Source organism: Manacus candei, unplaced genomic scaffold, assembly GCF_025592945.1.
Source record: "Manacus candei isolate 608988 ecotype Guabito, Panama unplaced genomic scaffold, ASM2559294v1 h1tg000007l, whole genome shotgun sequence".
Classification (NCBI taxonomy): domain Eukaryota; kingdom Metazoa; phylum Chordata; class Aves; order Passeriformes; family Pipridae; genus Manacus; species Manacus candei.
In genome coordinates, this window is record NW_026138055.1 from 5,278,569 (window position 1) to 5,294,455 (window position 15,887).

General features: G+C 37.4%; 1 protein-coding gene across 6 annotated transcripts in view; it reads left to right on the forward strand.

The window, feature by feature from the left end:
* Positions 1 to 15,887, forward strand: part of SUPT3H (SPT3 homolog, SAGA and STAGA complex component) — a 276,110-nt gene that overhangs the window by 207,617 nt on the left and 52,606 nt on the right. For all 6 annotated transcript variants that reach the window (XM_051811711.1, XM_051811710.1, XM_051811715.1 and 3 more), the window contains exons 8-11: positions 658 to 770; positions 1,447 to 1,554; positions 2,031 to 2,219; positions 4,604 to 4,714. In XM_051811711.1, the coding sequence (XP_051667671.1) occupies positions 658 to 770; positions 1,447 to 1,554; positions 2,031 to 2,219; positions 4,604 to 4,714 (521 nt within the window). The remainder of the gene's footprint in view (positions 1 to 657; positions 771 to 1,446; positions 1,555 to 2,030; positions 2,220 to 4,603; positions 4,715 to 15,887) is intronic.

Genomic DNA, 15,887 nt, shown 5'->3' on the forward strand with positions numbered 1-15,887 from the left:
AAATACAATGTTTCTCTGTTCTGTATTTTTCTCTGCCCTTTCTCCAAAGTGATCTCATCCATTACCAGTGTGAAGTTCTTGTGTGGATGTTGATCATTTGCAGATCTACATCTATCCTTATTTCTTTTTAACCAAAGCACATTTAAAAAACACTCATCTACAAATCATTTTGGCTCCCCTGTCAGCACCTAACCCCTGTATGGTTAACACCAGGACTGCTGAATTCTTCTGTCCTTCTTCATTTCTCTTTGCTCTTGTTAATAAAATTATATCAATTTTATCTGGGCTCATATTTGTATTGATTTCTTTCAGTGCTTTCTCTGATTCATCGTTATTCCTTTTACAATACATTCCAAATCAGGTTTGTCCTGTCTACACTCCTCTGAGGTTGACCCTTCATCGTTTTAAATCTTCTGTATGATTGATTATCTTGTGTTTTTTTTCTCTTTAGTCCATGTGCTTATGGGTCTCCAGATTACTGTGTATGAAATAAGTCTTTACCCACAGGTTCCACTTTGGTAATTCCTTCCTTGATCAATCAAATCACACTCACACTAATTGTTCCACATTTTCAGTATTTCTGTTGCCCAAAAAATTGATTATTTGGACCTACCTGTTGTTAACTTTTCCTTTTCCCCCTATGGTTTTAAATGACAGCAAAGAAAGCATCCAAATTCCGTGACTGGTTGGACTGTAGCAGTATGGAAATAAAGCCAAATGCAGTTGCAATGGAGATTTTGGCATATTTAGCATACGAGACTGTGGCCCAGGTAAGGGACTCTGCTGCCTGAACTCTAATTAAAATAAATTAATTACTCTTGGATGTACTTCAGCCTCAGTGACAGGGTTGTGAGCCCCTTCAGAAGTGCAGTCACTGCTTCAACTAACCAAGCTAACTGGATTCATGGAATCAAAGAATGGTTTGGGTTGGAAGGATCCTTCAAGCTCATCTGGTTCCAACCCTCTCCTGCCAAGGGCAGGGACACCTTCCATTAGACCAGCTTAGAAATCCTGTCTGTCCTGGATGACAGATGTGGACTATACTGTACTCACCCCTCTGATACACAAACAGAAATGTTTTATAATGGCTACAGAGGAGAGTGGAGTCCAGCACGAACTTTATTCAAGTCCAAACTGAAACCACATACTTTGCTATGTGACCTTTGGCAGTGTGCTGAGGCTCATTCAACCCCATTGCACAATTGGATTATAAAGAAGGATTTCCTGGAAAACAAAATGTTACCTTAGTGCCAAGCCGAGCCCTCTTGGGTAGATAGATTGCTCCATATATTTACAGAAGTGGAAAAGAAAGGTTCCTTAGGCTGAAATATCTCTGAATAATTTTGTTTTCAGCTGAGAAACACTAAGAATATTCTGCCTCAACCCACAACCCCTCACTCATTGTTGCAATGGCATTTGTAACCCCCCTCTGTTTTACCTCTCCAGCTGGTGGACTTGGCCCTTTTGGTTAAACAGGACATGGCTCCCAAAGCTGGTGACCCATTCAGTCATGCCATATCTGCCACCTTCATACAGTACCACAATTCTACTGAGGTAAAACTTGCTTGTTCACTTGCTAATGCTTTTTGTGTTTTACTTTCAGATGTATTTTCTTCCAAAGTAGACGTTATTGATTCTGGTATTGATACAGACTTTCTGTTCTGTTTATGAACTTCGAAGTTATGGATTTAGATGGAAAGACATTAACTTATAGTTCTGAATGTTAAATTCTTAGCAGCGCCTTTATAATTAAATGCAAATCCTCTTTTCTTGGGCGGAAATTCCTTCTCTCAGCATTCAAGGCTCTCTCTATGGCAGATTTGGAAACTGAAGTTTTCAAAATTGGCAAGTGCACCACGTGCTGTATTGCATTGCTATAATACAGATATTCTAATTACTTCTGGAATGAGGGACCCAAATTTGGCATTACATCTCTTCTAAGAGGAAATCTAAGGAGGCAATAATTGGGGTGTTTTTTTTGTGATTTGATTATATAATGGCTTCTTGCTTTTGACATCTTGCTTTTATAGCCACATCTCTTAGGGCAATCTACCAGTGTGAAGACCAGTCTTGACTCTCCTGAAAACACACCACCTCCTACACCCACCCCCCCAGCATCAGCAGGGCAGCAACACCTTGGGAAAACCCCATCAGGAGCCTTGGGGAATGGTGGAATTGGACAGGACTCTACCAAATCCAAACAAAGAAAAAGAAAAAAGGTATTTGGTGCACAAGCCTGGGATTAAAAAAAAAAAAAGAAAAAGAAACCAAAACATCTTCAGGAAATCAGTACAGAATCAAATAATGATTTGGGTTGGAAGGGACCTTAAAGACCATCTCATCCAGGTTGTTCAGAGCCCCATCCAGTCTGGCCTTGAACACTTCCAGGGATGGGTCATCCAAAACCTTGTCTTGACAACCTGTGGCAGGGCCTCCCCACCCTCACAGCAAATAATGGGTCTCATTTTAAATATTAATTTTAACCTGTATCACATATTAACTACCGTTATTGTAAAGCCAAATGTGTGGTTTGGTGTTTTTTCCATCAGAACTAGGCTAAAGCTTCCCTGCAAACTGAGTTTTGTTAAGGTAACAATTGCTGCTGCTCAGATAACCTGCTCTTCTACAGGAGTCACCACCCCAAATCACCATCCCCTGCTCTGGCAGTGGCAGCGAGCATAGATTTTAAGTGTCAAAACATAAGCAAAGTAGAAAAAGAAGTGCTTGTGATTTTCCTGCTCCCAGCAGCCTGTAACAACTCTGCCTGACTTGTTTTATTTTTATGCCAGTTTGTTGCATTCAAGCTAAATATTTGTTTACTTTGCATAAAATACAGATATTTCGTATGCAGGGTGTGAAATGTAAATGTTGCAATTCTTGTCTGCTGTTGTAGAGTCTTGGTGTTCTGTCTGAGAGGGATATATGTACCTTAAAACCACAAGGGAAATAGATTTGATTAAATAAACTGGATAGGAAGCCCTGTCTCAGTCACTTGGGGCTGTTTTGAAAAAAATGTGATGTCAGTGCTCATTGTGCTTCAAAGCAATGGAGTGACTTGGGATTCTATCATGTGTTTTATTATTAAAAAATGCTCATTTTTTGGAGTAAACCTGGTGATTTTTACAGTAATAGACAGAAAAAGATGTATTTTCTCCTTCTTTCTCCTAATATGTTCAGCTTTGTGGCTGTCCTTATACTCCAGTTAGAAAGCTATTAGTGAATCCTAAAAACCTTTCAGAAAACTTCTGATTTTCCTCTTCCTTTTTTATATTACATTTGATTACGTTTTGTTTCTGTGGCTGATTTCCATTATCATTCCTAGGACCAGGAATTCAGCTGGCAATCTAGTTTTTGATACATTATATTTTGCTGGTGTTATGAGTTTATTTTAAATTCTTAGTGTTTTGCTTAATGCCTTTTAAAACAATTATGTTCCAAAAAGTGCACAGTTTTAATGAAAAGCTCTCCTGACTTATCCAATTTGGTTAGGTATCTACTGGATATAACTGAGGCATTGAGACAAACAAGTTAACTTGGTGAAGAATGTTATTTTTAGGCTATGAAGGCCCAGTCCAGCAAAACATATTTGAGTTTCATATTCCCTTTATGAGTGTCAATCAGCAAGGGAAGAATCTGCCATCGTATTATGAATAATTCTGTGTGTACACACAGGCTCCAGTGGACTCAGCACTCTGGAAAATAAAACATTTCACAAAAACTATCCCCAATCTGAGAGCATTAGTGTATCATGTGAATGTCTGAGGGGACTGTCTATGTGTGTTCATTAAACTTAAGTGTATAACTTAACTTTTTGTCATCCTCTGTGCAATCACTAATATAATTTTCATGAGTTTGTTGCCAAGAAACCATCGTCTGATAAGTCATCTGAATTCTGGCAATTTAGGTGGAGCCTGAAACAGCATTTCAGATTGACTAACAAGGAGAAAAGAGTAACTTTTTGTTTTGAAATCCTGAGGAAACTTTTGTACAATCAGTGCCCCACCACCAGTGAGTTCTTCTTTTTATCTGTTTACGGTCCATAATCCAAAAAGTCATTTGAAATTTGAAAACATTCCAATTTGAGGTAATTAATTTATTTTTTTTTTGCTTCCTTCTAACACCATTATGTCACATTTCAGCTTCAAATTTCAGTCTGATGTTACTCAATGGTGATTTTGGTGTCAAATTGCTTTCCACTTAGGGTGCTTGTTCAATATTTTCCCCACCCCTTGACATCATAATAAGAGCCTGAAATGTTTTAAAAATAGCTTCTGTGGTTATTGCAGTGTGACTTATATGACCCTCTCATTTTAGTTTGAACATTTTCTGCTCTTTTCAATTGCAATGCACAGCAGCACTAGGTGAAAGATTTAAGAGGACAAACATGGTGTTCTTTGGGTCTCTTAAGCAAAGTTCATGTAAAAGTCCTCTTTAATTTGTTAATAGCTTTTTCTCTCTAATGTAATGTGTGGCAGCAATGATGTGTATCCTCAGGAAAAAAAAAATTGCTCCATTTTATAAAGGTTTATTTTCATGCCTTATGCACTGTAGGTCTGTTGTGTGTTTTTGATTTAGTAACAATTTATGTGTTTTTCTGTTGCAGAGCACTGCAGCCTGTGGTATAGAGGCTCAAAGTGATGCCATCCAGCCCAGCCACATCAGAGAGGCCATTCGACGCTACGGCCACAAGATTGGCCCCCTTTCCCCATTCACAGTACGTAATAACAGAGTTATAAAAAGTTATATTTATAATCTTAAAGAACTTTGATTTTCAAGTGGTCGAATGAAGAAGCTTTGGAATTGTTGAGAGCAATTTGTGGTGACTGTAATTTTCTTTATAAAAGTGGCATAATTCTCTCGGGAAATAAAACTTAGTAATTTCTGTCTCTTTTTGGAAGGACAAAAAAGTTTCTTTTTTTCCTTTTAAATATTATTTTCTTTCAATTACAAATTATGCTTTTTTGTTAGTGCTTGAATCTTCTGTTTTTCCAAAGTTTAGGTTTACAGTTATTTTAAATTATATGTATTGCAATATGGTGAAGAGCACTTTATATTCTAAAATTAGTTGTGTGTCAGATACTGCTCCTATTGGAAGCTGAACTCTCAAGTGTCACATTTACAGTTGGAGAAAGAAGAGAATGGTTTCTTTAGACAACTTTGAACCTCCACTGAAATGTAATAGAACTGAGCTTGTGGTAAAACACTGATGGGTTCTGAGGTTTTGCCATCATTTTTTCTATGCAAATTGCAAATCCATTGTTCAGAGCAGCCAAACGAATTCTTTATTTAATTTTCTCAGCTGATGAAAATGTGAAAGCAGTCCATCTCCAGTGTCATAAATTGGGGTTATTTTCTTCTCATCTGCTCCTCCAAGTGGCATAAATCCTGCTTACCTCAGAATATCTACATTTGGGAAGCAATAAATGTTAAAGAAATCATTATAGGAAAAACAAAACAACAAAAAAAAACCAGCACCAAACTAGAACTGAGCTTTTAAAAATCAGGAAGAAATTGTCCAATTTTTAAGAGATTTTAGGAAAAGAAAATTATTCTGAATTTGGAGGAAGTTCATCTATATGAAAATTAAGTGTATGAAGACCATAAATATCAAAGAAATAGTGGCCTCTGACCTCAGAAGTGAGGAACAAAAAAAAAAGAAAGTAAATGAATATGTGGAGTAATAATTTTCCTAACGTCAAAACTGATCAACGCTTTTATAAATGACAGTGAATGTTTGGTTTATTAATGATAGGCAATACACATTTGCAATTAATAGTCTTTACATAATTTTACCTCTCAGAAATGACAGATTAATATCGTGTAAAGCATAGGATAGAATTTCTAGTCCAAAACAGAAAAATATCTTTAACAGAAGTGTGCTAAGAGATGTAGCTAACAACATGGCAATAGCTTCTGAAAGCAGAGAATGTATTTAACTTTATTATAAAGAAGTAAAAAACTCAAATAAACAGTTGCAGAAAGGTGAGTCTTCCTTGCCTGACCCTTACTAAAAGTGGTTTGGTCAATTATTAACCAAAGTTTAACTTTTTCTGCAACCACAAGTTATAATAAAATCCTCTGGTTTGGGTTGGGGTTTTTTTATGTCCTCCAATCTTATGAATTTCCCAAAACAGGGCAGCTAACTGAACAATTTAATTTGTTAACATTACTTACTGTCAACGTGGTTGATGAGATGAGCAGATCTTGTTCCCTCTCAACAAGCCAAGAATGAGAGGGAATCTTGGGTCAGCTCCTGGATGCATTCAGATGTTGTAGGGCTGTAATAGGATCCTGCTTTTAATGAGAAAGCTCAGGAAAAGCATTTTGAGAGGTATTACAGAGTATGCATTTAGGTCTGTCCATCTGCCCACTTCTCTCAGTGCCCTCATTGGCAGCTTTGGGGATAACTTTGCTATCACACTTGTCCTTGCAATAACCATGACCTTTGTGTCTTAATTTGGCAGAAATGTGGACAGAGCACTGAGTAGCCTCTGCAATCTACATAAAAAAACTTCTACAACAAATAGACTTCAATGATGGAGAGTTCTGATGGCATGTGTTTAGCCAAACATGAGGAGTGAGATTAATAACCCTACCACAGATTTTTATATAATCAGACAAGGCCATTTCCTCAGCTCTCAGACAGGAACTATGTGACACAGTCTGTGTAGGTACTGAAAAACTTTGACATTATATTAGAAGTCTGAGTCTCTGAGGGAAGAACTGTATCAGAAGGATCTAAACCCTTCCCTATCTCTTTGCAGCCACTATAATGGATATTTTTATGGATCAATGTAGTAACCAACAGTTACTACAGTTGTCAAGGGCCTGCTGTATTCAGAAAGTTCGTATCTCAACTCAAACCAGTAGGGGATGGGTTTTCTAACTAGAAGAATGCAATCTAACAATCAGGTGTTATCCTACACAAAGATGGGTGATGTAGAAAGACAGCCACCAATTGCATCCCAACAGTACTTAGGGAAAAACAGACTTGAGGAATGAAAAAGTTTTGTGTGCTGATATGTCTGGATAGAGAATTGTGTCAATGGAGTCATGCACTGTGTGGATTTGAATGGAAGTAAGTCCTTGAAGGAGGAGAGGTTATTTTTGTGTTATGGATTTGCAGGTATGATTTGCTGTGGTTCTATGATATTTTGATTGTATATTTTCCCATTTTGCCCATCTTTTCTCAGTTTTTTCAGACTCTTATGGGGGAGAGAGAAACAAAGGGCTGTTCTGGCAATTTGGCCAATGCAAATACTAAGCAATTATGGCTAAAATCCACTTGCCTGGGAACTGTAATGGTTTTTCAGTACTTCAGGAAGGTGCTATTCCTGAATACACCACGAGTCATTTGTATTCAGCATCCAGTGTTTAACTGGGTCTGTATCTAAGTTGACACTTACTGGGTTAGTGTCCTGGTGTGCTTTGCTTCTATGTGTGAAGAGGTTTCCCAGAAGAATCAAGGTGTGTTTCCTAAATGCACCTAAATGATGGGCTGGTGACTGTTCAACCCAAAACCACTTATGTCACTATCTGAAAATTAATTTAAATTGTTCTAAGTGAATTAATAAGTATTTCAGTACTGTTAGGTAACTGTTGGTTTTTTTAGAGGGACATTTTTTACAGAATTACCAATTACAGAGGTGAACAGCACTAGTTACAATAGTATCTGGCATAACAATTTATAACGTGTTCTTACGGACATCTCAAACTGCAAACTTTTTGCTGGCAATGTTCATTGAAATATCCTCCTGATATCCATGGGGTAATATGTGACTTCCTCTCTTTGGCAATTTTCTCTGCAAGAAAAAGCCTGTGAGCCACATGTTCCACGAGGAATTCTGTATGGCAAGGGTCTCTCACAGTCAGCAAGCATCCTGGGATGCATATTCAAAGAAATTTTGCTTTGTTTCTTCTCTTCCCTTTCCCTCATCCCTTTACCTGGTGTCACAGACCTAAGATGCAACACGTTTTTTCAAATCTTTCCCTGTTCTGCTGTTTAATCATGATCGTCCCTCTCTTCCCTCTGATTTGGTCATGAGTGTTCCTAATGAGGCAGTTTTGGAAGAAGAGTTGGGCTGATTAATTTATTCTTTAGTGGCATTTGATGGAGGTTAGTTTGAACAAAAAGAACACTTTGAAAGTTTTATAATCATATGGTAAATGAGAACTAACATTAAACTAGTGAAAATGATCTGTTTGCATTTATTTTGACCTTAATAGCTATGTCAAAATGACTAACATAATTAGAGCATTTAGGTTTTGTCTCTAAGTGCAAGCCACAAGGGAAAGCAGCAAGTGTACTCTGGGTTCTTCTGCATAGTGTCATGACCAAGGTAGTTTAGACATACATTTTATCCATATATTTTCTGTTAACAGTATTGGGTGATGCTCAGTGTTTCCTGCTCTAAAGCATGGTCCAGACTTGCAAGAAGCAGAGAAATGTTAAAAAGTAGTGACATATAATTTTGCAAGACAGGAACAGGAAGTATGGAACTCTCCATCTTGTGGGGTAATGTAATTCCATATGCTGGATCTGTGTCTATTAAGTGCATTTGAGTTACAAAAGTGTATAGTGAGAATGATATGCAGTCTTGACTGGGCCTGTAGGAATAATCCTAATATTAATTCAAATAATATTCAAAATAATAGTATTTATTATGCCAAGGTATTCACAAAAATATAGATATATGGAAATATGGATATTTCTTACCAGGAATACAAGCATAATGCAAGCATAATGTCTCATGAGAAATTATTTTATTTGAATTGATTGTGTTTCAAACAGTTGGGGTAACAAACAGATAGTTCTTTAAGAGTATTTATTCTGTGAGCAATATACAGTGCTTACCTGAAATCTTGATGTGAGCAGTTGGAAGCGGTACATGAACAGTTTGTAAGCAGTACTTGTGACCACGAGAACAGCTCTAGTAAAAAGTACAACTGGGATCCTCTTCTCTGAAATTAAAAAGTGGTCTCTACAGCAGTGGAAGATCACAGGCAGAAAGAAAAAGAAAACGTTTCCAAAGCAGATTCTTTGTCTTTAGTTTATGCCAGTTGTGAAACAAAATGCTTCAGATGTTTAGTTAAGAGAAACTGAGTTCACCAGTGTAAATTGTAACCCTGCACAGGCTGCAGACAGTGGCCATTATTCAGCAGTGTGTGTGTGTGTGTGTAAATGGAGTGGATTGAATGAACAGAGGTATAACCAACATTTCTTTGGATATTTATGTTTTGGAGGGAATGCTCCTTCAGCCTCCAAGGCATTTTAGTATGAAAAGGCTTGCTAGTCTAAACCTCCTCTTGTTAAATATGTCAGTCTCATAAAATTGCCTATGCAGCATAAAACAATTAATATTTACAAACCCGTGTTTATGATACTGTTGTGACATTCCCTGCACAAAGAACATGTAACACCAGAGAATGTGATTTGGTAGAGACTTATATTATTTGGGTCTGTATTATTTGACCCTGCTTATAGTCTTGGAGGTTCTTAAATAATTAGTGCAAGTATCCCATGTAGACTTCAGTATGTTACATGTACGTGTAAATCATAACTTCACAATCAAATTATATACTTAGTCAGGACTTTTCACTTCTAATGTTTTTTAAAGTGCTCATTTTTGATCCTGATTGAGCTCAGCTTTTATGCAAATACTTAAAGCAATTTCTGAGGTGAAAAACACCACAGTTCATCACATACCTTTAGTGACTTCAATGTTATAAAGATTATATTGACTCTGCTGATTTCCCCTATAGAACAAAATCTGTGGAATAGGAGCTGGGAAAACTGAGCTTGTGAGAGGCCAAACCATCAGATTCAGGAAAAGGTTTTTCACCTAGAGGATGGCTGAGCACTGGAGCAGGCTCCCCATGGAAGTGGTCACAGCACCAACCCTGAGTTCAACACTCTGAGAGACATGGTGTGACTCTTGGGCATGGTCCTGTGTGGGACCAGGAGTTGGACTCGATGATCCTGATGGGTCCCTTCCACTCTGCATGTTCTCTGATTCAGGGAGTAGAGAGAAGAGAGGAAACACTTAAAATACAAAGGATAGTGTGGCAGTATATTTGTGGAGATAAGCAGAACAGGACATTTTGAAAAGAAAGTATGGGTTAGGTGCCCTAAACTTCAAGAAAAATTTGTCTTCACATTTCACAGAAACACAGAATGTATGGAAATGGCTGGAAGAGACCAGTGGAGGTCATCTGGTCCAACCTCCCTGCTCAAACAGGGTCATCCTAGAGCACATTGCACACGATTGTGTCCAGACAGCTTTTGAATATCTCCAGAGAAGAAGACTCCACAACCTGGAGTTGTCTCCGGGGGGATTTGGTCTGCAACTTAGTCTTAATTGAAAGAAATTTCTTTTTGCATGTTTCAGACCAAAATAGTAGCACGAAGAAGTTCTGGAATATAATCTTCAATAATTGCTTCAATAGACTCAATGTAGATACATTACATCTAAATTTTCCTAGAGCACTTGAATAATAAAAAATTTTGATGCTGTTTCCAAAAGAAATTAGGTACATGGAAATGAAATTAAAAAATCTCTGATATTTAGGGTCCTGTATAATTTATACTGCCCATATTGATATTCAAAATCAATTGATACTGATTTTGAAGAAGTCAGGATTTCATTCCTAATCGGTTCTCAAAAATGAAATGTATGTATTTATGTCAAAAGGCATTTGAAAACTTTTCCTTCAGTTACACATTCAGTTTCTGATACAGAAGAAATCAAATTGACATTTTTATTCTTTCTTCTCATTTTGAAAGTAAAGAAAAGGCATTCTATTTCAGTAAACACTTACATACTTATGATGTCTTTGTCTATACTTCAAGCTGTTGTCTGTAGTTATTTGTTATTCTACAGTGTTAACACTGTGTGTTTGAAAAAGATGAGTTATTATTCTATAAAACCAGTAGGAAGTCGAATCACAGTTTGGAAATCTTGTTCCCTTCTCTCCCAACCCCCATCCCAAGGTTCCTCCTTTCAGATTTATGAAAGAAAACATTTCTTTCTGTAAAAGGTTTTTGTATGCCAGCATCTGGAAGTGTTTATTTCAGTGGCGTGTAATCTATCTGTGGATTTAGTTAGCACCAGACCCCCTTTTGTGTACTCCTGACTTAAAATTTTTATAAATGATCTTGTTGAATTTGTGCCAGTGTGCACATGGTTTGGCTGATTGCTGCTTATATCCTTTACCTGCCAGTCACCTTTGATTTATATCCCTTCCCTTCTGCTTTTACCTTCCAAAAATGGTGCCACTGAACTATCCTCTAAATCATCTTATTGGATAAATTACTCCAAGATGAGATGGCACAGTCTTGGCCGACTCCTCGACAGAAGACATTCCTATAATCCATCCTCACCCACTCTGTGTAGAGCCATTCAAAAAATCGAATGCAAAGGGGAAATCAGGCTCCCCCTTCCATCCCAGCACTGTTTCTTCCAGTGCTGTTCAAACATGTAAAATGGGACATTTGATTTATACAGCTCTCAATACCATCTGAAGACACATAAACTGTTTGAGAATCTTTCACATCCCCTCTGCTGAACTTCTTCATTAGGTGAGTTTAATCCAAAGAATATGGTTATACAGTTTTCTCCCAGAAAGATTAAAACGTGAAAGAATAGTGTATTTAAGAATGTTCTAAAGCATTTCATTTGGAATAGATTATACAATATTTATGACAGTTCTTTCCATGATAAAAATCCCTATTGGTTTCCTTAAGCTAATATTCCTTCAGAATAACAACAGGTCTGTAAGCTTTACTTAATGACATTACTAATTTGGAGAGTTTTATGAAGTTTCCTGGAGAAAAGCAGGTGGCTTGGCAGTAATTTAAAAGGTTCCCAATTTGTGGTAGCAGTTTCAGGGGGTTTCATGTTTCTAAAGAGGGAGACCAAGCTGCGTATTGCTTAAGAGTGTCTGACACAATGATGTATCATTTTGGACTAAGTTTCCAGAAGTTCATTGGTCATTAAATGTGCTGCTTGACTTTATGCTGCAGTTTCCCAGCTGTCTCTACTGGGGGTAATCTTAACGCTCAAGCAGAATTTATTAATGAAGGCATAAGCTTGCAGCACTGATGAAGCAGTAAGTTGCCCAGATGATTTTATTAAACAGGAACATAGATTTTTAAGATAAGACAAAAATGTCATTTAAGTAGATTTGAAAAGAACTGGCTCGCTTTCTGCAGAGCGCTGGGAAAGTATTTACTAACAGTCTGGATAGTGTTTGATATCCTGTGGGGATATTTAAAATTCTTGGATCGCACATACATCAGTGTCTTACTGCACAACACAGTACATGAATTGTTGCAAGCAGCACGTGAGGCTCTCAGGCAGCATCAATGTGGTTCTGTGGAAGTAGGAGATGCTGGCATGAAGTGACTCTGATAATGTACAACCCTTGTACTCCATTGTGTCCCCTCCTGTTCAAGGGTGTTACACTGGAAGGACTGAACAAAATGTGCATCTTGCTCAACATAGGAGCTCACAGTGTAAGATTTTATTATTTTTAAGGTGTAATAGTTAAAAAAATCTGATTTGGCAAATAAATTTACTAGCTGTGTTAGCGAGAAGATAAGTCAGCTATAAAGTTTGCAATCAGCTGAATCTCTTATATAAACCAAAGCAGCTCCTGGTCTCATAAACCTTATATGATTATTTTTTTCCAACTGTATGTCTGGATTCAAATACATACTAGAGACATTTTAAGCTCATTTGTACTGATGTGAAAGGATCCAAGGGTAAGAATATGTTACTTTCTAAATGAAGTGTATGTTCTTATGTGCCTCCTGAGAGGCTTAAAAAACCTTAGTATAGATGAGAATCTGACTTCTGATACTTTGCTCAAGGCAATCTAACGTGTAATACATAAATATGTATTTCCAAGGTAAGGTGAGTGAATATAATTCTAGAGCAGGTACTAGGACAAAAAGGTAATTTAATTAAGTGTTCCAAGATATTGCACAAACATAAATCTGTCCTTCTTCAATAATTTATATTAATTTTTGTAAAGACAGTGACATTGCATCCATGCAGCAGCGACATTTGGTACAAAGGTAATAAATAGAATCTTGGTGGTTGAAGAATCCTCAGAACAAAACTGAAGACTCTTAAAAACAAAGTGTCTTTTTCTTACCTGTCATTACACAGAATAATAGTGCAGCTCCCTGCAGGTTTCATGTTTGTGTGAATCTGCAGAGTTGTAGACAATACCATGTACTTACACGTTCAGTAGTTGTATTCTGTACCATTCTTTCAGATTTCCCCTGAAAATGAGCATTCATTCATATTTTTCTCCTTGAAAGGTTTAAAAGTGCTTTATGAGCTGGAACTGCTCGTAGCTGTCAGTTCACCTCTGTGCTGGTCTGGGCCAGCTCAGATGTGAGATGCAGCAGCTGTGAGAGTGTGAGTCAGCAGCAGAGCTGCACAGCTCTGGAGCACAGGATGTGAGCTGTCGAGATGAAACATTATGGGAACTTTGGGATCATGTAATAGAGCTGTTTGACTTGGAATTAATCTACAGTTGAAGAAAAACCACGTGAAACTTAATTTGTCATGAACAGGATCTTCATTTTAGACATTATTTGTACGACTAACACTTGACAAATGTGTCCTGTTGTACTGAGCTTGGATAGAAGGACAGGTTGGATGGGACTCTGAGCAACATGGTCTAGTGGAAGGTGTCCCTGGCCATGGCAGGGGTTAGGAACTGGGAGATCTTTAAGGGCCCTTCCAACCCAAACCATTCCAAGATTCTCTGATTCTATGGTAGAAGGTCTTACCTGTGGACATCTCTGGCATCACTTTGCAAATAAAGAATGTAAAATCTTTAGAACCACAGGGTAAATCTAGAAAAGAACAAAGAATAATCTTTGAACACCAAGTGGAAACATTTTTTGTAACTCTTTTTATCTCTTATTTTCCATTCTAGTCGTCTACTCCCCTGTTCATAAAGTCCTGTGATAAAGCTCAAACTTAAGCACTTGTTCAACTTGGCATTGCACATAGGAAGAGACAAAAGATTCCTGAAGTTTAAACAGGGCCTTTGGGATTTGTTTCTGTCCATTTATCGTGTCCCACTCAGTGAGGTGTCAGTTCTCATTTAAGTCTTTGATACCACTAACAGCAGAAGTTGTTGAGCCTGCAGCAGTGCAGATTATGTTTGATTGCCTCTCCTTTGTGTCCTCTGTCCTCTCCATCCCCTGTAGCAAAGGTGCTTGTTCTCCTCTTATCCCTCTGATACACCTCCAGGCATCAGAAGGCAACACTGGGATTTGGTTACTAGAAAATGTCTTTAACATCAAATCTTCACTTTTCTCCAAACTAGACCCCTCTCAGGAAGCCTGGCTGCTCACTTGGTACTGCTTGGGGATTTTTGTGTAGCAAAATCAAGTGAAAACACCATGCTTGAAGCAACCAAACACATTTCATGAATTTGAATTTGGGGTTTCTGTGTTTCTTCCCTTCCCTGAGGTTTTGTGTTATTCCACCTTTATGACTTTAGCTTTAAGGTTGTGTAATCTTCAGTTCAGCAAAGCAGTCACCTGCTTAATTTTTAAACTATACCTTCAGTCTGACAAAAGCCTGTGCTAAATTGAGGCTTCTGGTGTTGTTAGTGATATACATTTGATTCATCTGTTATTTCAACATTCTGTTTTTAAAATTTATTGCATCAGGGAAAAGGACAGAAGGATACTTGTAGGGATGAAAGGATCCTTGAAAGGATTTTCAGAGTTGCAAACAGAGATGCAGAGAAATACATGTTTATAGTTTATAAATATATCTATATCTAAATGCTAGTAAACAGAACCTAAAAAAATAGTCTTTGCCATGTGAAAAGTTTTAATATTTTTTTATTTGTACATTAAGTGATTCTACCTGGCATCTTGATTTCTCTGGAAATTTAATTTAAGGTAGTTCTTTTGTCAGTGATGGTGATCCTAAAGGTGCCAGTAGTAGGTCTGATGAAAAAGACAATTATATTATCTGTGTTATATTTCTGCAAATGGACACTGCTCAGCTGAGAGAGTGCAAATTATGCATCTGGGTGTACTGTAAATATAAATGCCAGAATAAGAGAAGATGGCTAAAGGTCCTTAAAAAGTACTTGCAATACACGTAAAATGGGATGGAATAAGATAGGATTCTTTTTCTGGGCTTGGTAATATTTGCCTCACTGGAATGCCTCACTTTTCAAAACTTTCCAGTTTTGGAAGATATGTAAAGTGTTTAAACTTAAGTAGGATACAGCGCTGGATGAATATTGAAAGTGAGAAAAATTATGAAATGAAGAGAAATTCTTGAAGGGAGTATCAGAAAAATTAATCAGGTACCAGTCATGTTTTTAGTGCTGTGAATTACTGTACTTATATTTTGACTGTGGTGTCCAGTTTAGGATTAAGCTTCAACCAAGGCTTTCTGATACATCTCTTATATCAGTTCTACTTGTTCTACAGTGCTAAAATTTCACAGTCAAGATGATTTTCTTGCTTTTAAACCAAGCTTCCTACTGCCAGTAAATATCACCCTGGATAATTCAGTTCCCTTCACAGCAATTAAGTTCTTTAGTTACTTATTAATAGAAGTTACACCCCTTCCTCCATGGCAGTCTCAAGGGAAAGGATATGAGGAGGGATTTTTTTCATTGTTAAGACACTCTTCTGTCTCTGAGTATTTATGTTAGTTAATATGCATGTGGATGAAAATGTAAGGTATTGGGCTTCCATAAAGACCCTGAGGTATTCTGGAAAGCCCTGAAAACTTGTATGAAATAGGTGGTTTCCTTCAGGCTTCAGTTGCTGACTGACTGTGGAACCTGGAATATACCTGAATGGTTTAAGAACATCCTATTCTGTTTTACTAATT